The following is a 22,618-nucleotide window of genomic DNA, read 5'->3' on the forward strand; positions in this document are numbered from 1 at the left end:
CGTGTTTATATCGCACAATAAAATTATCGTTTATCCAATTTGTAGTTTTGTCATAATACAACAACAACAAAAACACGAATAACAAAAGCAATTCAGAATAATACAATCATATCTTCACAAATTTGCACCAATTTAAGAAATTTTGAATATTTTATTGAAATTGATTTGTGGTTGTGGCTGTGCGGGCGGGCTGGCTGGCGGGTGTTGCAAAAATAGCCAATCAATTTAGACATTTTGGTTGATATGATGGTGGGTAGTGGTGGGTTTGGTTTTTGGTTTAACAATTCCAATTGTTCTGGCAGCCTACAACACGCGATTGTTAGCTGGTTGGCTGGATGGTGGGCTATGTCAATATAGAAATCAACTAAATCAACAAGTTTTGTTTTTGTTATTTTTTGATAATAAAATCACGGCAATATGACAGTTATGATGATAATGACAACAAAAACAACAATAACGACAACGATTATGGTGATTGAAGTTGGTTTTTGGTTTGGCTGGGCCTAGTAGTATTTGCATGTTCTCCACATTTAAGTTAACTGTCATCATCATCATCAGCCATTCATGAATGAATGTCAACAACAAATTTGGAAGCTTGCTACGTTATACAGATATAGACCTTGTCCGCACGGCGACATCGCCAACTATTGGAATGGAAAAATTTGCAAAAATTGAAAAAAAAAAAAAAATCAAAATTATTCTTTACTTTCGATTTATTAAATAAAATACCAAAAACATACATAAAGCCATTAACATTTACATACATACAAACAAAAAAAATTATAATACATGGGTTTGTGTGTGTATGTGTTCCTTTCCTGTTCTGGGCAAGAATATAATTTGGGAGTTGTTTTTTTTTCTGGGGGAAGGGAACAATTCATAAATATGTTACAAAAAAAAAATAAAAATAAATTATTTTGCTGTTGCTTTAGTTTGCCATAATTTAAAGAAGAAAGAATCCAATATTTTCAAATTATTTTATGGTATTTTTGTTGTTGTTCTTGTTGCATTTACATATAAATAATTTAACTTAAACTAAATGGATGGTTATAAAGGAATAGGGTAAATAATAATGCCTGTTTGTTTTGTTGTAGTTGTTGCTAGATTCAAACAGTTTTGATATTGTCATATGGCCTCAATACACCTGGAGGTCCGCCAAAGCTGCCAGTAAATTTGCCACTTAGATTTCCGGCTGTTGTAGTGGCAAGAACTGGTGTACGATTGGTCGAGGCCTTGTTATAGCTCTGTGTAAACGCTGTTGAAGTTGCTGTGGCAAATCCAGATGGTTTTCCACTGCCTCCTTGTGCTGCCAAAACACCTGGTGGACCTCCAAAACCTCCAGTGTATTTGCTGCCTACACCACCTCCGACTGTTGTGGCAGCGCTGGATGTAAAGCCGGACGTGGAGGAGGCCGTCACAAAACCTGATGCCGCACCAGACGTGGTCAATTGATTAAAGTTTGTGCTAACGGTTGAAGGTTTCACAAAACCAGATGTGCTGCCAAATGTATCTGAAATGGAAAAAATATATAAATAACAATAATTGAAATGGTTTGGAAAACCCAAGGGGAGTTCACAGTGTTTTTTTTTTTTTGATATGTGAGTGGAAGTTTTTTTGGGAAACATATCCATGGTTTTGAGAGTTTGTCATTTATTTTTTAATATTTTTACGATCTCGTACTTTTTGGGTGAAAGTGAAATTAAAAAATGTAACACAAGTAGTGATACCTTAGGAGACTTTTGATGAATCAGTCCTTCGATTTGTTTCGATCAGCTGTTTTGTTCTGAGACGACATTTCTTTAACTCGGTTGGGGTTTTTTCCAGTAAAGAGATATTCCCCTTTTCACACTATGACGTAAATAAATATTGTGAATTTTAATCATTAATCCGACAATCAGCTGATCATTAAATAAAAACATTTAAGATTATTGAATATGTTGTTGACAAAAATCGACTAATAACTGAGCCTTTTTTTCTCTGGATGCCTAAGGAGTTTTGGTAAATCTTTTAATTGTAGTTGCCAATTTCATATATATACTGTATTTAATGTAAACATAGCCAATCTATTCATAAACATTCGCACGGAGATCATTTTCCCTGGAGATCATTTCCCCAATCATGAATAATTGAGGAGAAATAATTTGCAAAAATGGCAACGCTGAAGCGAGACTTTTTTGTATCTAGTGTACCCTAATACTACTCGCACCTGAGACGTTTTCGTACCTTGTGTACCCTATTTGTCGTGCAAATTAGTGCAATTTTAATGAGCTTTTGTTTTTCATAAAAAACAACTAATTTTCAATATTAAAATTCGTGTTGGATGTTTGAAAACACCTCAAATTACTGAATATTATATACATCCAGTAATTTGAGGTGTTTTCCAACATCGGCTGCTTTTTGTTAGAAAAATTTTTTCTTGAGGAATCTTGAATTCTCCCTTTCCACTTTTCCTCCCTCGAAAATATTTTCCGATAGGAATTCTAATTTAGGGTTATCAAAAAGGGGAAACGAGAGAAATTCCGCTCGAAATTCTTATTCATGATTGGATGGAAACTTCATGTAAAATTTCTTCACTTACCCTTCGATATTGTATTACCAGCATTACTTGTTCCGAAATATTTCGATGTCGTCGATTGTGTGGCTCCAGTGGCGCCTGATGCCGCAGCTCCACTCAAGAAGATATTATTTGTTATGACTTTACCATCTTCGCTTTTGCTAAAGGTCGTCTTAGTGGGTACCGGTGCCAGACCATTGGCTGTATTGAATGGCGGGAAGGACTCACGATCGGCACTTAGGGGGACCTTTTGCAGACTATCCCCATTCAAGGCGGACGGTGAAACAGCCGTTGTCGATGCTGGCGTTTCAAAACGGGCTGCAAAATTTGTGGTAAAACTTGTTGAGGTCGTTTTGCTATCATTTGCTTCGACCTCCTCCTCCCCTTGGGCAGGCGGTGGCGGTACGAACACATTATGCGGTTGCGTTAACGTATTATCAATCCGGTCGCTAGCAATGGATGGTAGTGGAATGGTTACTTTAGATGGAATAGAAGAAGCTGAGGTTAGAGAAGTGGTGGTAGAAGAGAAACTTGGCAGTGCATTGGGGGAGTTCGAGGTGGGAGAAGATGTTGAGGGTGGTGAAATGTCATCGTCAACGGACATTTCCTCATCGTTGGGATCGTAGACGAAGGGGACACCGGGACCGAGGTCGGCATAGTCGAATTCAGCTAACCATGGGGGAATGGTTGCTTCAAACGGATTCACATCCAGGGGTGAGGGTGTTGTGGTCGTGGTGGTTGTTGTGGTAGTTCTTCTTGTTGTAGTTGTGGTCGGTGCCTTGGAGAAGGGCTGAGGATTATAACTACCACTGAAGAAGGGATTTGAGGGCTTGCTAGTGGCCTCTTCGCTGCTGCTGATTTTGTCTGTATTGAAAAGAGGTCGATTAAAGGAGCTATTTACTGTGGTTTTGGGCTTAGCAGTGGTGGTGGTGCTGGTAGTGGTAGTACGGGGTGCAGTGGTCGTGCGTCCATTGAATGAAGTGCTGGTGGGTGATTTAAATGTCTGACTCGAAAAGGAGGTGAACTGATTGAATGAACTTGAGGGCCGAGATGTGCTCGATGTTGTGGGTTTGGCCCGAACCCAGTGCGGTTGAGAGCTTGAACGTGTAGTTGTAGTCCTTGGCGTGGTTGTGGTTCTGACAGTTGTTGGCCTGGGAGTTGTTGTCGTTCTTCGGGTTGTTGTGGTAGTGGTTCTTCGTGTCGTGCTAGTGGTTGTTGGTCTGGGAGTTGTAGTCCGGGGTGTCACGCTGGTGGTAGTGTAGGCAGATGCCACATCGGTTGGTGGTGTTAAATTCAAAACATTCAGATCTGTATAGGGTTCTAGGGGAGGTAAAATGTCTCGGGCAATGGTGTCATTGTACTGGCTAAGGTCTTCAGGTGGAACATAGGCTACAGCCACATCTAAGTCTGGATCGTCAATGTCGGCCAACCATTCGGGCAAAGTGTAGGAGTCACCACCCTCCAATCTTAGGAATTCCGAGGTATCGGGTTCAGGTGTTGTGGTAGTGGTGGTGGTGGTAGTAGTTGTTGTTGGTCGCCTGGTAGTGGTCGTTGTGGTTCTGGGTGTAGTTCTCCTGGTTGTGGTGGTAGTTGGACGACGAGTCGTTGTTGTCGTTGGGCGCCGGGTAGTTGTGGTAGTAGTAGTTGTTGTTGTTCTAGGAGTTGTTGTACTGCTCGAATAATATGCACTACCACTGGTACTTCCAAAAGGCTGACTAGTTTTGGAGACAAAACTGGTTTGACTAGTACTTAGCTGGGAACTGAATTTCCGCTTGTCAACATCATTTATGACAGCTGGATCTTCCTTTGATGGCGGCAACAAATCCCAGGCAATAACACTCAATCCATTGCCCTCGCTTGGAGTATACTCCACCGGACCACCAATATCCGGATCATTCAGGTCAATTATATACTGCGGTAATCCCTGGAAGAGTCCATTACTATCGGGCGCCGTTTGCGCAACCTGCTCCTGATGGGCATTTGCCACTTCAACCTGGTCTGAGGGACTGGTAAATGTGGTTGTTTCCGAGCTGTCATCGTTCGGAACAGCGACGGCAATGGGATCTAGGGTGGGAAGGGGATTATGATATTTAGAGGCAATACGTTCGATAATAGATATATCTCTGGGTACATTGGGATAGTTGAAGTTACCACTACTCAGAGGAGGACTATATTTTTTGGGTGCTGAAAGCTGAGATAAACTAGAGATAGAAGTAGTAGTAGGAGTTGTGGTAGTGGGTGAAGAGCTAGAAGATGAGCTAGATGATGCTGATGAATTTTGGGGTAATGAAGAATTCGATGATGGTGGTGGTGATGAGGATGGTGATGATGATGTGAATGAGGATTTTCCAATTGCGTCTTGTTGTTGGTGAACACCATGTTGATTTGAATGCGGTTTGTTGTTGTTGTTGTTAGTGCGATTATTAGTGTTTGTGTTCTCATTCGAGTGAGGTGACGCAACGTGCATATGTGTGTTCGTGTCTTTTGGCTCATGCCGTTCAATCCGCAACAGATCACCGGGATCACCAACAACAATAGAGGCATTTTGATGCGCCGCATTCGACTCAAACGGCGTTATGGCATTACTACTGTCATCGTCGTCGTCTCTGTCGTCGCTGTCGACATTTTCTTTCACACTTGTATTAGTTGGTTTCTGTAAATCATTGCTAAACTCACCAATGAATGGTGGCAGTAAATCATCAGAGGGTTTCTTTAGCTCTGTGATTCCCGATGCATAATTTGGAATTTCGAATTGCAGACCTTGAGCGCTAATCACCTTGCGACCATCGGGCGTTCGAATGGGTTTTAATGATTCAATCGGATTGCCATAGCTATCGAAGGCGTTCTTTTCATCGACCTCGATGAGAGGTGGTTGCAAATCAGCTGGGAATGGCCGTACAAGTGTGTCTGAAAATGAATTTGGTTTTTTTTTTGTTTTGGTTGGAGGGAGGGTGGAACATTTGAATTATTATTGGTTTTGAGAGAAAGAGCATTTTTTGTGAAAACAGAAGTGACAAACCCACACAAAGACAAAGAGTAAGTTGTCAGTATGGTAGTAGGTAGGTAGCAGGAAATGTTAAAGACAACATTTAAACAATGATAGCGAAAGGTTAGATAAACAACAGAAACACAAAGAAAGTAATCATTTTAACGTTATGATCGAAGTTTTTTTTGTAAAGTTTGAGAAATTAAAGAAAAAATGGTTATAACATTAAAAGGGGAAACACACACAAATAAATGGGTAATGAGAGAAAAATTAAAGTTAAATTAATTTAAGGCACATTCAATGTTAATAGAAAACAATTAAACAAAAGACATTTTAACCATTAGCATTTAATAGGCTTTTAAATGCGTATCATACACCTTAAGCTGTTAATTTCGCCATGTTTCGTATGAACATTGCATTACAACGATATGGCAACACAGAGATTTTACAAGTTGTAGTATGTTCCCACGGGATAGATTTTGTGATACATCAATTATAAATGAGGTCGTAATTTACTTGTTTTGCACGGGTGCCCTCTATTAATGTTTTTAGATATTATTTGCCGGTATTTTATTTTAAATAAATTCATCCAACCATGTCTTTGTTGTGTTATAAAGTATCCCATGAAATACTTAAGGCAAACATTTATTCCTAACAATCATCATATCTTTTTTTAGGGAATGATTACCGATGACTGACACTTATTAATACTTTGGGTAGTTTACTTTACGTATAATTAAAAACTTTAAATTATGCATTTACCCTTAAGGGTGATCACCCCTAGTAATAACATTAAAATGGAGACGCACACAAATAAATGGGTAATGAACGAAATTATTTAAAGCCATTAACTTAAGAAACATTGAATGTTAATAGAAAACAATACAACAATAGACATTTTAAGCAATTTTTAGCATTTCATAGGCTTTTAAATGCGTATCATACACCTTAAGCTGTTAATAACTTGGTTTCGCCATGTTTCGTATGAACATTGCATTACAACGATATGGCAACACAGAGATGTTACAAGTTGTAGTATGTTCCCACAAGATAGATTTTGTGATACATCAATTATTAATGAGACCATAATTTAAATTGCAGCGATATCCTCTATAAATGTTTTTTTCTTGGCTTAACTACATTATTTGCCGGTATTTCATTTTAAATAAATTCATCCAACCATGTCATTGTTTTATTACAAAGTATCACATGAAAAACTTAAGGCAAACATTTATTCATAACATTCATCATTCCATTTATTGGAAATGATTACCAATGACTGACATTTATTAATACTTTGGGCAGTTTACTTTACTTACATTTAAAAAAAAATACACAGGGTTTTAATTATGCCTTTACACCCTAAAGGGTGATCACACCTAGTATTTTGGCACGTATTTGTTTATTAACGCTGGCATTTCCTACTGAAGTGTCTGTTTGATTGTTATCTTTTTGTTGTATCAAAACTGAAATGTACATTGAACTTGACTTCCTTGTGTACCTTGTCTTTTGCCGGCGTTTCTGCTTCTTCAGGCTGAAAAAATGCCACTCATTATGAAAAGAAAAAAAAAGAAGGCAACATGCTGCTGTAGAGGAAGCATATCAATTTTGATGGATACACGTTAATGTCTACGGTTTGTTGACATCTTCCGTAGTTATAAATTAGCATAAAAGCTATGACAGGCTTGGCTAACTGAATGAATGGATGAATGAACATTTTTTAAAAATAAAAACGAAAAAGGTTTGATCATTACTTTTAATCAAATACATCAAAGAAATGGCGAGGCACAAATGTTACATGACAAAGCCGAGAGATCTATTCAGTCAAGCAAGTCAAAGGAGACACAAATAAATAAAAATATTTCAGAAGAAATATAACAATCACATTTTGTTACTTATATGACAGTAAAAATGTTTAGCGGGTTTCTTTATGAGGTTTGTAACAAAAATATGATTGCCTAACCTAAATTAAATACACAAACAAATGTTGGAAACGTGTCGGGAAATGGAAACTTTAAAGGTGAGAATACATAAAACCCTGTTTTGAGTGGTTTAAGTCATCGGCTGACCTCTATAAGAAAACAGCAACATCATCAGAAATGGTTCGAAAAGTAAAGAAGCGAATTGATCGAAACCCGCATCGCAGTGGCCGAAAAATGGCTCGGGAGCTGACATATCGCAATATTCCATTCGGCAAATATTGAAAAATGAATGGAGCTCGGGGTAAAGCCATTGAAATACAAAAAAGTGCAAGAACTTACACCGCAACCGAAAGAAAATAGACTCAAAAGAGCTAAAGAGTTACTTCGCTTGGCCGAAAGTGGCCACCAAAGTCTCCGGGTACCAATCCGATGGACTATTGTATTTGGAGTATTTTGGAAAGCTTGGCACTAAAAAATACCAAAGTGTCAATCACTTCAAGCAATGGGAAATGGGCCAAAATACCGCAGAGCAACATTCGAGCAGCATGTGACGGTTTCATTGGCCGTTTGAAGGCCATAATATGTGCCAAAGGCGACCAATTCGAACAAATCTAAACTTATTTGTATTTAAGAACATCAGACACTTGCTGTGTTGCCAGACGTTGCCACTACGTCTTTATGATTTTTCATTCAAAATTTTAAAATTGGTTTAACAGTTCATTGTCCCAGCAGCTGTGTCGATGCGACTGCCTTTATTGTTCTACCATGACATTTCAGCTGTGAAATGCATAGGCGTTTTTCGATCACAGCGAGCCCTATTTTCAACGAAAAATTAAATTTAATCAGAGGTACTGTTTTCTTGGTTGTGTGAAAATATATAAAATTTGATTTGCGGCAAGAATTCAGCTATAAAATATTATAATTTTAAACAAAATACAATATAATCATAATGTAATCAAGAGTGATGGCAACAATTATGAATCATATGTTAAATGACAATGTTGCCATACACATGGAAATACACACGGACAATAAAAGTGACAGCACATATGTAAAACCCATTCCGTCTGATTATACCTTAAGAACACATCGTCTAATAATCATTACGACTGAAAATTAATATTCAATATTTTTTTGGAGTGTAACTTTTTTAAGGAAAAATTTTTCTTCGATATTGCTTTCTAATAATGTAATGTGTTATTGCTTAAAATTGTGTCTATTAGTGTTTTTCCAATAAACAATTGTATATGGTTTTGTTGTTTTTGTTCCTGCAAACTATTGTATGTTAATTTCTATTTTTTTTTCATTTAACACGAAATTTCCATTTTCAGTAGCAAAATTTATAAATTAGAGGTCGTTGAAATGGCAAAACACTAAGCAAAACAACAACAACAACACCAACAATGCCACATTCAAAATCTCTACACATTAATTATATATTGTTGGTTTGTGATGATTGAATTGCTTTTTTTTTTGGCAGTTTGGGGTTTTTCTACTCGTGGATACAGTATTGAAATTAGCCGAAAAAAAACACAAAACTTGCATTGACCAGGCGTTAATATGCATGTGTGTATATCTGTATATACGTTTTTCGATGAGAATTCACTGCCAATGGTCATAACAAAATAAACTTGTTATTGATTCATAATTATTGAATTTCTCAGAGACAAGAGCTATTATGATAATGGCAATCATTTAGATATTAATTGCAAGCGTGTTTGTCTACACATTTATAAATAGCTACCTATATAATTATATGCATATATATATTTCTTTTATGCCATATGTGAGAGGGCAGAGTATCATGGTTAACACAGCAATTCCATTAAATGTGTCTAATTTTTAATCTATTACGACAATATTGCGGTTACTTCGCTCCAGTAATATCCAGAACACTCTCGACACACTCTCTCTCTCTCTCTCTTTTACCGGTTATGTCCAAAAAAAGTGACACACATACTATGTTCACAAGCCAACTTTATGTGTGGCTTGACCCCTTTATTGGTTTCCTGTAAAATATTGTCACGTGTGAACCCTCTTCTCTTCCCTTTTCTCACCTCATTTATAATGGTAACCATTGTTGGAAATCTATTTGTTTTCTTTTGTTTATAAACAAACATTGACATGTTGACACATTTTCCATTTTTATATTCCGATTTTTTTTTTCGTATTAAATTATCATAATTTATTTTGCAATTAGCCAAGAACAAGGAATGTTTAATGAGCTCAACAGTACTAACTCCATAAAAAATACGAGTTTAGCTGTGCTTGGAATTTAAATGAATTCCCATAGATGTCAAAAACGCAATAGCTCTTGATAAATCAAACCCCAAAAAAATTTTATTAAAAGTGTTTCGTTTTTTGTTTATTTTCGAATAAAGCTTGCATTTGCATTTCATAAATCATTGGCAGTAATTGCCTAATTACTACCGATGCAGAGGAATTTAAAAATGATGGTCATATGATCCAAATACGTGATCTGAAAATATTCCTTTATTCAAACAAATGAGTCATTCTCTCTCTCTCTGCAGCTGGCGCTAAGTATTAAAGACAAGTTATGCATTTTTTGACAAAAATATGGATAAATATGATAATAAATTTGTTTATTTAATTGTACCGGTCAGTAATTGTTGTCCCAAGTAGGATTTTAAGTTATTAAGTGTTGATATTTATTACAAAAAAGCAAAAACGACGACAAATGTACTTTCAAAAACACCAAACTTCAAATGTTTTCCGATACATTTTTCGTCAATGTACAAAAACCCGAGTCATTTGTTTTCCAAGAAAAATTTTTAATTACAACTTACAAATGTGCTTAATATTAAAAACGTGTCACTTAAATTGTCATTGATTATATGATATATTTTCATAAAATGTGTCACTTAAGGCAGAAACAGAATGGACGCTTCAACGCGTTGTTATGTTCAGCTGTTCAGAATAAACACAAAATATTACCAAATAATCAGGGTAGAAGAATACAGGTAGACCCATCAACGCTTGGGAACATTGATATGTCAAAGCTTGGGAACATTGATATGTCAATTTTTTTTTCAAAAATAAGTAGATTTTTATAAGTTTTCTCATACGACGCCAATCGGAGGCTGTTACAATATGTATTTTTCAACCATTTTAACGAATTTAAATACTTTTTCATTCAAGATTTTCCATTTCAAAATTGGTTTGACAGCTCATTTTGCCATCAGCTGTGTCGATACGGCTTGGTACAATAAAAAGGTAAGGTAGAGCTACCAGCTGATTATAATTTTTTTTAAGTGTGCCCGACTTCTGTCAATTTTGAGTATGTTTTTGTTTTAAAAAATAAAAACGCAATATTTTCAAAACCAAATTGCGAGAAGCGCATTAAAGCTATTCGCCAGTTTTGCATTGGAATTGAAAGATAGAACTGTTTAGATCATATTTTTGATATACATTTTTGAAATCCAGGCATTTCATTAATTTTTTCTGCTGTTTAACTGATTTTAAAAATGAGGAAAAATATTGAATAAATAAAAACAACTTGTTGTATACAAATTTTGAAAGGAAGCGAGCCTCAGTTGTATTTCTGTGGTTATACGAAGCTGTTCTACCTCCTTATTTTCTTATGGCAAATAATGCAAAAGTTAACCAGTGTCGACATATATCATGGCTGAAAACAGCTGTTAGATATATCTATTGTCCTGTTGAAACAGCTAGCTAAGGGTTTTCATGGTAGAAGAATACAGGTAGATACACGTTTGGGAACATATATATGTCCAATTTTATAAAATATATTTCAAAAATAAGTCAATTTTTACATGTTTTCTTATGCGAAGCCAATTAGAGGTTCTTGTGATATGCTTTTTTCAATAATTTTTACAAATTTCAATAATTTTTCATTTAAAATTTTCAGTTTTACAATTAGTTTGACAGTTCATTGTCCCATCAGCTGTGTCGATGCGATTAACTGTATTCCTCTTCCATAAGGGATTGTAATTACAAGACTACGTTTACATTAGACATGTTCGGATGAAATGGTAAATTTTCATTGATTACACGTCAAATATAAGTGGTTTGAAAAGTGAATGCCATTATATGACCATGTAGTCGATTCAAAGTACCGTTAGTGGTTAACAATACACCTGCAAATGTCAGCGTGGGATTACATTAAGTGACACTAAGATGTTACTAGTTCAAGTATTTATGGTTAATAATTTAACCATGTTATCGATAGTTTAATTATATCAATAGAATATTAAACATCTACCACAAAGCACAATTACTCACAAATATTGATTGCCATCAGCTCGTTTTTTTTGGCAAAACCAAATGTAAGTAAACGCAAAAATAACTTAAAGAAGATCCAGTTAAAATAACCACAACAGAATATGGCCACAAAACTTAAAATATTTGCCAAAAATATGGTGCTATCATCTTTGTTTGCACAGTTCAACTGATACTCCAAAAAAAGTAAACATTACCAAGGTTGCAATCATCCTTGAACTAAATGACAGGGTAAATAACTAGGGAAAATATGGTTTAGGCGACTGTTTTTTGTTTTTCTGTATAGACTGTTCAACGCAAATGACCCTGAACATTTTTGGCTCATTTCAGATAGAGTTAAACCAGTTCAATATGCAATGTGAATGTCAATGAGGTAGGCATTAATTTTTTATAAAACAAAAATATTTTTGACAAGAAGAAGAACAACCATACGAGTGACGCTATTCTGTCAGCCAGTGTAATCTTCATCTTAAAAATATTATTTATAATTATTGCTTCATTAAATTATTTATAATTTTTGTTTTTTATTGCAAAACTTGTTTCAAAGAATTGTTTACGATTCGCTTAACACATGTGTGCTGTTTTCAAATATTTTGTCTTGGCCACGATTTCATCACGATTTCTATACAATATCTTGACAGTTATCTTTTTAATTATTAGGCTTTAGATTCCATTTTTAATTAAAAATTCTAATAAAAAATGACATTCACACTTATTGATGTCAATAAAAGTTGGATTATTTTTTATATACATTTTTTTTTATCAAAGAAACATTAACTTCTTTTAAAAGACACCTTCAATTCTGCTAATGATTATTATTATTACTTGAAGTGAAGATAAAATGACTCATAACTCATTCTTGTATTTCCATGTTCTTTCTTTGTTAACAAAAGCTTAAACTTGTTCCTTTTCAAAAAAAAAGGAACTAATGGACATATTTGCTAATACTTATGCTAATTGATCTGTTATTAGATGCTGTCAGTTGTGATGATTTTGATTGAGGTTTCTGTTTATTTCTGGAATATTTTATTTGCGTGTGTATAAAATCTCTTGAGAACTAACACACCGATATTAAAAACCAAAAGGCTTTATCTAAGAACTTAGTTTATATTTTATATCTTAATGACAATTGAACTAGTAATTAAAACAACAAATTTTAATAAATCAAGTTTAATGTAAACATAACCTCATTATACACACCATGGTAGAAGAATACAGGTAGATGCATCAACGCTTTGAACATTGATATGTCAAATTTTTTAATATGTTTCTTCAAAAATAAATAGGTTTGTATATGTTTTCTCATGGTAAAATCAAGGAGGTAAAGCCATGCAATCATATGTTTACAATGTTTTCAAAAATTATAAATTTGACATCTCATTGTCAAAATTTGTATTTATAAATCCATTGTACATACACAAATCAGAGATGGGGACCTGTTTTTATGTAGTGAAATGTGACAAGGTAAATTACAGAAAATTCAGAGATGGAAATGCTTATTTGAAATGACTTTACTTTCTTAATTTTACCATGTGTTTTCTTATGCGACACAAATCGAAGGTTGGAATGATATACAGTTTTCAACAACTTTTACAAATTTAAATATTTTTTTATTTAAAAATTTCAATTCGAAAATTTGTTTGACAGTTCATTGTCCCAGCAGCTGTGTTAGTGCGACTAACGGTATTCTATCATGATACACACTTGCGTTGAAAGAGACATGTTAATATAAAAACAACAATTACAGAAACAAATGACAAATAAAAGTTTGAAAAAGTTTGAGTTTTGAAATGTGGTTTCAAAATTCTACTCCAAAACCTTTTTCAATTAATTGCATATTGCCTTAGCAGTTTAAATCAGTTAACATTGGTAGCTATGTTGCTGTGATGTCGTAACAACAGATGCATTTTCACAGGGTTGCCATATTTTGACTCTGTCTTGCCCTATCTTTACACTGCTATGTCTTTGAAGAAAGGAGTTTAAGGTTGACTTAGTTCGAGTTTGTGCCTTACACTCCTTTGTTTTTTTTTCGAAGAAGCCAGCCCATGACTTAAGCCAGTCAAAATAGCGTTTTATGTATTTTCACCTTAAGTTTTCAGCAGTAATGTTCATTACTTTGTTTTGTTTCTTCGAGTGTATTTTTGTTACCCAAGGTTCAAGTTACCTACAAAACCCTAGCAACTTTTGTTGTTTGTTTTTTTGTTTTATGATTTCTTTTGTCCTCATCACGATTATTACAGGTCTCCTGTTGTCGTTTTACAACACGATTTATTATATAACACACATGGAGAGTGAGTATTGATTCGAAGTTTAAAGATGGCCTGCGGTGTGAAGTCATGATGCTAACTAATCATACATTATCAGCTGACTATGTATGAATGTATGTATGTATGTTTGTATGTACTTTGAGGTCACATTGTATACATTTGACATCGATGAAAGAAAAAAAAGTTAAAAGGCCAAAACAAAAGTGATCATCATTAAATATAAAACTAGCCATTGGCTCGGGCAGAAATATCATTAAAATGGCCTGGGACACATTAATATGGGTAAATGATTGTGCGGGTATATACTATAAATAAATAACTGCGGAGGATGTTAAAGATTTAAATCACCTCTCTTTGTTTGCTATTAATAACAATAAACATTTATGCTGTTGCCATCATTGTTAGAGTGCGAAAACACAAAAGGCGTTGTTGGTGTGGCCAACAAATGCATGCATTAATATTTTTTATTTCAAATGGCCAACCATTAAAAATCAAGGGAAGTTGTGATGAGGAGTGACTATAGGAGATGCAATTGATAAGAGGCCAATACTTGAGTGTGGATAAATAAACCTTTAATTGAGGTTTTGTTTTCTTGTAGTCAAGTGTTTTCTTTTGGTTAGCAAATGTTTGTGTTAGTAGTAGCATTTGGGGTCAGGAAGAAATAATAATATAAATAAAAAAACATTAAAAATAGGTTGTTGTTGTTATTGTTACTAGTCAAAGTTTGTTAATTAATGTTATTTTTAACTACCGTGTGCCACCTTCGCATACCAACTTAAATAGCAAAAGAAACAAGTACAATAAAAAGAGGCAAAAGGCACTTACATGCTACACTGCGAAACAAATGAATAAAGCCACATATTTTATGCTAGATGCTACCTTATATAAAATACAATTTTCGAAGAGCATTTTTGGGATACTATTTGCAAATATTATACCCTAATTGTTAGTTCTTGTGTATTTTTTTTTTTTTTTTTTGCATCAAACATAGAATTGACCATTGAATGTGTCTGTCTAAACATAGCTATATTTAATATGCCGAAAACGCAATTATTGAAATTTTCTTCGAGAAAAGTGGTGAGTGAAAACATAGCATAGCATTGGGACATAAATGGACAAATTTGAAAAATGTAAAGACTTCAATTAAAAGTTAATCTAATTATCTACCTGAAGTCTATTTTAAGCTTGAACATGGTAGAAGGAGCATGGACACAGCTGTTGTGACATTGAACCAATTTTAAAATTGAAAATTTTAAATTAAGAATTATTAAAATTTGTAAAAATTGTTGGTGTCGTGTAAGACAACGAATAAAAATCTACTTCAAAAATTTTCTAAATTTTTTGACATATCAATGTTTCCAAGCGTTGATGCATCTACCTGTATTCTTCTACCATGAGCTTGAACAAATGTAAAAACATGTTCACACATTTGTGAAATCCTGAAATACACCCAATGTAGTATTAAGGCTCTATCAGACGGAACGTTTTTTTTATATATGTGCTGTCAATTTTATTATTGATGTGTATTTCCGTGTGTATGTCAAAATTGCCGTTTTCACACGGTTTTTATTTCCTTTAACTACATTGATATTAGATTTCATAACAAATTGTTATATTTTATGAAAGAATTTTTACTTCAAATTTAATTTTAAATATTTTCACATACAAATTTAAAAATTCTATGAATAAATATTTTTCGATGAAAATAGGGCAGAACTGAAATGGTGCCCATGTATCACACGATAAGTCTAACTTCTACACTTGGAAAATATGACATTACGCAACATTGCGTCTTATAGAGCCTTTAGTACTAGTAATTTATTGAGTCTTCTTCTTTTCGATTACATATGGATGTGCCTAGGAATGATAACACAAAGTATTCTTAGGTTAAGATCAAATATATATAGATTAAATACACTCTAGTTGTTTACATATATGTCAGTCTGATCATAAGGCAATTATAACAATCAAGGACTTGATTGTAACCATGGCAGAACAATACAGGTAGATGCATTAACGCTTGGGAACATTGACATGTCAAAAATGTTAAAATGTTTTTCCAAACTTAAGAAGATTTCTGTATGTTTTCTTATACGAGCCAATCGGAGGATGTTATGACACGTGTTTTCAACAATTTTTACAAATTTGAAAAAGTTTTCATTCAAAAATTTTTAATTTCAAAATTGGTTTGACAGTTCATTGTCCCAGCAGCTGTGTAAATTCGATTACTTTTATTCTTCTACCATGATATGATCAAAGACTGAACCAATTTAAAGGCTGAAATCTAGGAATCTGCACAAAAAATTAAACCACAAAAACATCGTAGCTTGTAAATGATTTAAAAGATCCAGCAAGAAACCCTGATGATTTCCTTTATTTTAACTGTCAACATTTATTATTAATATTATATATAAGATTTTCCAGTGCTTGGAAAACCTTTCAAAGACTGCTTTGAGCTGACAGCTCAATTTCCCGTGTTACGATCGTACATTTTTCCCGAGAGATAATTCCTACAATTCTAAATAATTGAAGAGAAATAGTTTGTGAAGTTGGCAATGCGAATGGAACTTTTTCGTACCTTGTGTATCCTATTTGTTGCACAAATTGCAAACCAGTAGTTCGCTTTTAAATAAAAACTAAGCAACTAAAATCATTTTTCTCCTCTAAAATTGTTCGGAAAAAATTACAAATTGGCTGAATTTTTAACCCTTTCAATTAATATATATGCTTTATTAACTTAAAAGCCAATAACTGGCTTATTATGTATATTTTTGTTAGGGGGAGATTTTTTTGGATGAAATTCAATGTCGAGAGTATTGGTGATACCTACATTTTGTAAGAATTAAGTTACGAATAAAATTTTGATTTACGATAGCAAATAACAGAAAAACTCCGCCCGGAATTGTTTTCTCATAGTTGGTCTGAATATAAAATGAATGGTTTTATGAAACCGATTTAAATACGTATTAAAACTTATTTTAATACCAGTTTCTATCAATAATATTCGATAATCCTAGCGTTGATCTAGCTTGTTTACCTCTTGTGATAACTTTTTTACGTTTTTTTTTTGTTTCCATTTCCGGCCTCAGATTTTATTGTTAGTATAAACTAATCTAAGTGGCTTTATTTGCATTTCGCATAGTGTATGGTTAATACAGGCAGCAAATTACAAGATATGTAGCTAAATAAGATAAACATCTGTTAAAACCCATTAAAAGAACCCTTAAAAGACAAACACACACACAGTTTTCAGTTTTCCAGAAGAAGCGTCAGAGCGAGCAAGAAAGAGAAGAAGGAAAAACCAAAACAAACACATTTTCGTTTTGACAAATACCAAGTTTTGCTGGAGCTCCATTAACGACACTGTTATTCCAAATCACCGTTGTTATTATCACCATTGTAAACAACAGACTGCGCATGCGCAGTAGGGGTTTTCCCTTGGAAAAGCTTCTTTGTAAAGGCGGGGGCGTCGGCGTGCTACTGGCAGACATCATTGTAACTGGCGCGTCAATAAATTCGTTGATGTTTTTTTCGTATTTTTGCGATTTTGCACTAAATTCGCGGTTGTTTTTTTTTTTTTTATTTTCGCAAGATTTCGTGATATTTTATTTTAACTTTTGATATTTTTTTCTGTAAAAAGATTAATTATAATTTTTTTGGCTGTTGTTACTTCATCCACGAAAAAGCTAAGAGATTTTTTTTAAGTTATTTTCAAATACATTTGAGATTATGTGTCGTTACACCCACAACAGAGTTTTTTTCTTTTTTTGTTTTTCTTAATTAAATCATTTGCGCGAAAAAATCTTGAATACTCTGTTTTTCGTCTTCGAACTAAGTATTTTCTTCGTCTGCCACTTTGATTATTGCCCAGAGACCGTTTTGAAAATTGTACGTCCGTACCGCAATGCGACTAGTGTATTAATAAAGTTAAGCTTCTAAACATCTTCAAGCGGTGGCGTTTACTTAAGCTGCGACTGCTGTTGTTGGCTGCTACAGGTCTGCCTTCAGCTCTGCTGGTGGTGGTGGTGATGACGGTAGTGGTTTTGCTTGTCGCAGTTTGGCACTTGGGTGATTCTGTGAACTTTTAAGATGGCAAGGGGTGATACACTGAGGAAATGTTTTTTTACATATGTTATTTTAAATTTCCATATGTAAAATATATACATATCGTGCGATACATGTACAACATTTCAGTTGTGAAATATATGAGTAAAGTACATATGGGTACTTTTTCGATCACAGTGATCCCTATGTTCATCGGAGAAATATAATTTTAAGGCTCTATCAGACGAAATGTTTTTGAGATACACATTGAAATACACAAGGATAATAAAGTTGAAAGAATAAAAATATCTGAACTGATATATGTGTGAAATTCACTGTTTTCAGCAATAAAACGGGCGTTTTAAAAGAAGTCTCTTATATATCTTAAGTGGTGTACACATCATCGTACAAATTTGATTAAGTTCTCGGTTTTAACTTTCTCGGATTTTTATTGGAGTCTTAGTCATCAGTAACTGTTAAACAATATAAGTGCCTGATTTGTAGGATGTGTGACAGTACGTTTGGATTTACGAAATCCGCTCAATCTTAAATGTCAATTCCAAAGCGTATTTACAATTTGCATGATGCATGTGATTGCATGTTGCTGGGACAATGAACTGTCAAAACAATTTTAAAACTTAAATTTTTAATGAAAAATTATTTAAATTCGTTAAAATTGTAGAAAATGCAAATCATAAGAACCTCCGATAGGTGTCGTATATGAAAACATATAAAAATCTTATTATTTTTTGAAAAAAAAAAAAAACATTTTAAAAAATTTGGCATGTTCTATTTTCTATGTTCCCAAGCGTTGATACATCTACCTGTATTATGCTACCATGGCTTATACGTCAAATAATATCCACTGAAATTATAAACACAATTTACGTGACATATACGCTATGCAATTGACATTTGAAATCGAGTAGAGTAGTCTAATCGAGTGATCTAAGATTTGATACCCCATGACTCCTAAATTTCTCTCTGTGTAGTATTGAACCTTAGCGAATTAACCCGAAATTGCTGACAGCTACGTCTTTTGCTGCAGTGACTAAACACATTGTTTGCTTTTTTCTTCGTTGATTAAAATTTGAAGTTTTTGCCAATTTTTGTTGCTGTCATCAATGAAAAACACCAACTGATGTTCAATGGGGATACCTACCTATTCAACGATCGACTGACAAGCGTATCGTTGTTAAACGCCAGTAAGCAACACGAATCATCTCATCATCCTTCCTTATCTGAAGCGCTCAACAACCTAAAGTTATTTTTAAAGTATTGACATAGCAAAATATTTCATATTCCATGTCAAATTTCGATGAGATGTCACATTTGCACAATTGAGATTGGAAAGTGTTAAGGAAGTTGATAATATCTCGAAAAAGTGGGTGTCCAACAAAATAAACATTTCACAATTTTTGGCATTAAGATAATAAATTTCTTTTTTAATTTTATATATTGACTCTGTGTTATAAGTTTAGAGTTGTTCTTTGCAAATTCCGCTCGTGGAGAAACAACTTGTCTTAATTTATTCAATTTTATTAGGCGGCTTATGGCCTATTGTTTTTTTTTTTTGTTGTTGTCTTATTTGCTATTACAAATATAGCCGGTGGTTTGTCATTTGTTCCCCTCGCCCCTTTGTGGAATATATTTTGAATTTCAATAGCTGGGAGCTGCGATTCATGGGCTCTCTTTTTTTGTTTGTGTCGTGTTTACATTCTAACGTCACTATTAATGATTTTCAACTCTTGGCCGTTGTTGTTGTTGTTGTTGCTGCCGCCGCCATTATTATTGTTATTATTTATTGTGGGTTTTTTGCTGTTTGGTTGTTAACACTTTTTTGCTTCATCTTCGATCGTGTCAATCGTGTGACGTGAGTGTCAAAAAAAAGTTGACTGGTTGTGATGTAAATATGAATTTCAATGTATTTGACGAATTAGAGAGAGATGTTGATTACTCAACAGGTTTGATATAATTAAATAATTTCCTTTGCCTAGGGAGGCCTTTAAAGCTATCATTAAATTAAAATTGGAAAATTTTGTTTTATTGGTTAAATATTCTAGCAGTATAAGAGTCATATAAAGCAGGAGCGGGAAAATGCAACCCCTCGTACCAAAGTAGAATAATAATGGTTGGTGCATCAACGCTTGGGAACAATGAAATGTCAAAAGTTTTTAAAATGTTTTGACAAAAATAAGTTGAAATTTATATGTTTTCTTATCGAGGGTTGTTTTGACAACAATTTTTACAAATTTCAATAATATTCCATTTAAAAATTGCAATTTCAAAATTGGTTTGACAGTCCATTGTCCCAGCAGCAGTGTTAATGCGACTCCCAGTATTCTTCTATCATACCTCGTACCTTCAATAAGCGTAATTCTCTTCTCTTCACCATGGTAGAAGAATAAAGGTAGGTGCATCAACGCTTGGGAACATTGATATGTCAAACATTTTTAAAATGTTTTGTCAAAAAAATGTAGATTTTTACATGTTTTCTTATACGAGGAAAATCGGATGTTGTTATGATATGTATTTTTCAACAATTTTTACAAATTTTAATAATTCTTTATTCAAAATTTTCAATTCCAAAATCGCTTTGACAGTTCATTGTCCCAGCAGCTTTGTCAATGTGACTACCTGTATTTTTCCATTATGTCTCGTACTTTCAATCAGCGCAATTCTCTTCACACTCAGAAACATAGAAATGCTATGTAGTCACAACAAATGTTCTACCCTCTATCCGTTCTCTTTGTATTCTTCATTAAAGGATAATCATGGTAGGAGAATAAAGGTAGATGCATGAACGCTTGGGAACATTGATATGTCAATTTTTTTGTTTTTCAAAAACATATATTTTTCTAAGTTTCCTTATATGCTAACTAACCAGAGGATGTTATGATATGCATTTTTCAACAATTTTAACAAATGTCAATAATTTTTCATTCAAGATTTTCAATTTCCAAATCGCTTTGACAGTTCATTGTCCCAGCAGCTGTGTCGATGCGACTAACTGTATTCTTTTGCCATGAGGATGATGAAGAATATACAATGATTACATCCAAACGTGAAAGAATTGATCACTTTCACCATTTTTGTGACTGAGGCTACGTTTAGATACAACTTTGCATCCGGCTTAACTGTCATAATTATCCAATCACATTAGTTTATTGTGATTGATTGTTCTTAAAGGCATGCCTCTTCTCCTCTTTTTGACAAGCAATAGGGACCTGCAGGCCTACTCCTTTTTAACGGCCATGTCTGTCATTAATTAGAATTTAAATTAATTAACAATGTCTTATCACTTCCTTGAGATGTTAATACTTTTGTCTTAATTGGGGTGTTTATTTTATTGTTCGACTATCATTAATAATTTTTTTTCTCTCTTACCAGCACTCTAATTATTTGTAAATTTGCCATACAATAATAAATCAAATATTTTGTAGAAATTTCTATACCATCATAAAATCAAAAAAGAACAAATCTTCATAAATCATTATGACTTCTTGAGGGCAAATCACAAATTTGCCAATATTAAAATCCAATTGTCTTTGTGGTATCTTTATTAGTTAGCCAATATGATGGCATCATCATCGTCATCATGCCACCCAAGGAGGAAACAAAAGTTCAAATTCCACAGATTGTTAGCATGTTATGAACTATAATGCCGTAACATAACACTGTGTCTAGCCAGCAATTTTTTTCCCCAAAATGGGTGGTGCCAATGAATTCGATTTGGCATGAATTATGTTTTAATTTATCGAATTAGCTGAAGCAAAACTAATTCAACATTTTAAACAGTTAATGTAAGAGTTTTCGTATAAAACCTTGACAGATCTGTCAAAATCATTTTGATAAATGTCATTGCTAATAACAGTGTTATCATTTTTTTATTTTAAAAATGGATGGTGTTCCTTTTTATAAACTAAATTATAACTAGCGGGTTGTCAATAATCTTTGTTACCATATTTCAGGCTTGTTTTGGGAAACTTAAAAAAAAAAAATAGATAAACAGCCACATGTCAAAAATCAAGTGGTATAACTTCAAAATCATCAGAGATTTATTAATACGTTTTAAGTGACATATACGCATTGGAATTGACAATGGAAATCGAGTAGATTTAGTGGTCTAAACGTGCTCTTGGTTACATAAAACCTCTTTAGTGGATTTCAACTGTCAATAACATAGCATTTATGAACGAAGAATACCGTTAGTCGCATTGACACAGCCGATGGTACAATGAGTTGTCAAAGCGATTTTGAAATTGAAAATTTTGAATAAAAAGGTTTAAAATGTTTGAAAAATACAAATTATAACAACCTCAGATTGGCGTCGTACAAGAAAACTTATAAAAATCTGCTTATTAAAAAAATTAAAATTTTGACATATCAATTTTCCCAAGCGTTGATGGATATACCTGTATTCTTCCACCATGAATACGGCGAGTAGTCCTAAAGTACGCTTAGATTTACAAATTCCACACGATCTCAAATGTCAATTCCATAGGGTATACGTCAAAAAACTTCCAATGGAATGAGATTTGAATTCTAGTGGTTTTAGTAGTCTAAAGGTGAGAATACATACAGT

The 22,618-nt window shown here is 33.8% G+C and overlaps 1 protein-coding gene across 2 annotated transcripts; it reads right to left on the reverse strand.

Moving 5' to 3' along the window:
* Window positions 1-342: 342 nt before the first annotated feature.
* On the reverse strand, window positions 343-17,917 carry LOC101896659 (mucin-2). 2 transcript variants are annotated; one of them, XM_011296287.3, is made up of 4 exons: window positions 17,324-17,917; window positions 5,231-5,461; window positions 2,579-4,618; window positions 343-1,510 (listed from the first exon to the last, which is right to left on the reverse strand). In XM_011296287.3, exons 1-4 carry the CDS (start codon window positions 17,481-17,483, stop codon window positions 1,107-1,109), a joined length of 2,835 nt encoding a protein of 944 aa, XP_011294589.2. In that variant the 5' UTR covers window positions 17,484-17,917; the 3' UTR covers window positions 343-1,106. The 2 variants fall into 2 exon arrangements, with proteins under 2 accessions (XP_011294589.2, XP_011294591.2); XM_011296289.3 differs by lacking the exon at window positions 5,231-5,461 and having other exon boundaries at window positions 345-1,510.
* Window positions 17,918-22,618: the final 4,701 nt, after the last annotated feature.

The sequence above is a fragment of the Musca domestica genome, unplaced genomic scaffold (assembly GCF_030504385.1).
Source record: "Musca domestica strain aabys unplaced genomic scaffold, Musca_domestica.polishedcontigs.V.1.1 58, whole genome shotgun sequence".
NCBI lineage: Eukaryota > Metazoa > Arthropoda > Insecta > Diptera > Muscidae > Musca > Musca domestica.

Bases quoted from the DNA above. Each gene is read 5' to 3' on its own strand.
- LOC101896659 (XM_011296287.3), bottom strand. From the start codon at position 17,483: ATGATGTCTGCCAGTAGCACGCCGACGCCCCCGCCTTTACAAAGAAGC. The intron at 5,462-17,323 runs GTATTTGTCAAA...ATTCATTTTCAG, and splicing joins TGGAGCTCCAGCAAAACTTG to ACACACTTGTACGGCCATTC. The intron at 1,511-2,578 runs GTAAGTGAAGAA...TTTCCATTTCAG, and splicing joins TGGTAATACAATATCGAAGG to ATACATTTGGCAGCACATCT.